The sequence below is a fragment of the Condylura cristata genome, unplaced genomic scaffold (assembly GCF_000260355.1).
Source record: "Condylura cristata isolate star-nosed mole 26May11 unplaced genomic scaffold, ConCri1.0 scaffold00004, whole genome shotgun sequence".
Taxonomy (NCBI): Eukaryota; Metazoa; Chordata; class Mammalia; order Eulipotyphla; family Talpidae; genus Condylura; species Condylura cristata.
This window is the reverse complement of record NW_004567105.1, coordinates 1,423,712-1,425,529: the sequence shown is the minus strand read 5'-3', so window position 1 is coordinate 1,425,529 and position 1,818 is coordinate 1,423,712. Positions and strand designations below refer to the sequence as shown.

The following is a 1,818-nucleotide window of genomic DNA, read 5'->3' as shown; positions in this document are numbered from 1 at the left end:
CTGAGGCGGGGCCGGGCAGTCACTGGGCCGCCCCGAGGGGCGGGTCTGAGCTCCTTGGCCAGGTCCCCGGGACGGGCTGCCCCGGGCTGGCAGGGTCTGGCGAGCTGTGGGGAGCGGGGTGCTGGTGGGTGCGGGTTCTCAGGGCCTGGCGGGGTGACGGGCGGGCAGCCGGCTCCTCTCGTCCCCAGCCCACCCTCCGGTGCGGAGGCAGCCCAGGCCCTGGTTCTGGCTGAGCCGGGAGCTCGGTGACCACGCTCTGGGCGTGCTGGGCTGGGGCCCCCGCTGTGGACTGGACACGCGGTGGGAGGGAGGCTGCAGCCTCCAGCCAGCAGGGGCGCCTGACCGGAGGACCCGCGGGCTTCTGCTCCCAGTCGACTCTCAGCCGTGTCCGTGAGGGACAGCGCCTGCCCGAGCAGGACCCACAGGCTGACCCCGTGACCTCTCCCGCCCTGATCAAGGAGACGGGGCCCCCCACCCAGCACACGGCCCCCTGATCCGGTGCACCGGCCAGCTCACCTGGCCAGCCCCGCAGACCTGGGCCTTGGTCCTGGAGTAGAGCCAGAGGGCCGAGCGCCGCAGGGAGCTCTGCACCCACCACAGGTCACTGGGCGCGTCCGGCAGCCACAGCACCAGCCTGGGGAAGGGCAGCAACAGCTTTGCCCACGGAGCCCGTGGTGCAGGCCCGGCCCGCCGCCTGCTGGGCCTGCGGAGGCCACGGACCGAGCTCGGCGGGGTCGCCGGGCCCTGCTGGCAGCAGCGGGGAGCCGGGCTCCAAGGCCGCCTTTGGGGCTCGGCCGGCTCGAGCGTGCGAGGGGCGGCCCTTCTCGCCTGCTCGTCTGCGTGCGGTCTGGGCTGGCCGGGGGCTTCTGGGGCCCAGTGTCCTCCCTGCCCTCGAGGACCTTCAGCTGGCCCACAGGTCCCGGGCTACTCCTCAGCCAGCCCCTCTCCCTCTGGCCCAGGCCAGCCCTGCCCACCTGCTCCATACCCTTCGCCACGCTCCTCTCGGCTGGGCCAGCCAAGGGCTGGGTTGTCCAGCTCCGCCTGGGCGTGCACCCGGAGTCCCTGGGCATGGCAGGGCTTCGCCCCAACGTGTTGCCCTCAGAGGGGCCTCAAACAGGACAGACCGCGCACACGGTGCAATGGGATAAGCAAAGCATCAGCTGCTCTGTCACCTCCTTCGTTCTAGGCCTTTTGCCTCTATTATTGCAACCTGCAGCTGAGCCCGTAGTTTTCAGGAGACACAGTACGGGCTCCCCTGCGGCCTGCGCCAGCCCCCCGCTGGTGCTCACGTGTGAGTCTGCTCGGGACGGGGCAGGTTAGACTCAGCATTACCCTTTTTGACTTCCTGGCTTCAGCCTAAACCCCGACTGAGCTGAGTAAGGAGCCGTGTCAGCAGCTTGCTGCCCGCCGGGCCACTGGCCACTTAACCAGCTGCCGGAGCTGCCCAGGCGCCAACTCAGCGTGGAGACAGACGGAGGCCTGTGGCTCAGTCAGGCCTTCCAGGGAATGGAGAATTTAAAAGCACAGCCCTCGCGTGACTCGCCCTGCTGAGACCCTCCCTCCCCGCCTCTGCCAGGGCACAGAGCCTTGCGTGTCCAGCTCGGCCGGCATCCCCGGCCCTCTGCGCAGCCCTGCCCCTTGGACGCTAGCCACGCTGGCTCCCCCTCCGCTCCTCGATGAACCTTACCCCTCCCAGCTGCCCAGGCCCCGCGCACGTGCTGTTCCAGCCCCCGGAGTGCCGTCCTCTCCCCTCTTGCCTAGTGGATCCCGCCCACGCCACCTCCTCTCGGCTGTGTCCAGCCAGATAGCCCCTGGTGG

General features: G+C 70.2%; 1 protein-coding gene across 1 annotated transcript in view; it reads right to left on the bottom strand.

The window, feature by feature from the left end:
• Nucleotides 1-1,818, bottom strand: part of PNPLA5 (patatin-like phospholipase domain containing 5) — a 13,921-nt gene that overhangs the window by 641 nt on the left and 11,462 nt on the right. The window contains exons 7-8 of the mRNA XM_012735103.1: nt 517-634; nt 24-104 (exon numbers count right to left, since the gene is read on the bottom strand). Coding sequence (XP_012590557.1) covers nt 24-104; nt 517-634 — 199 coding nt within the window. The remainder of the gene's footprint in view (nt 1-23; nt 105-516; nt 635-1,818) is intronic.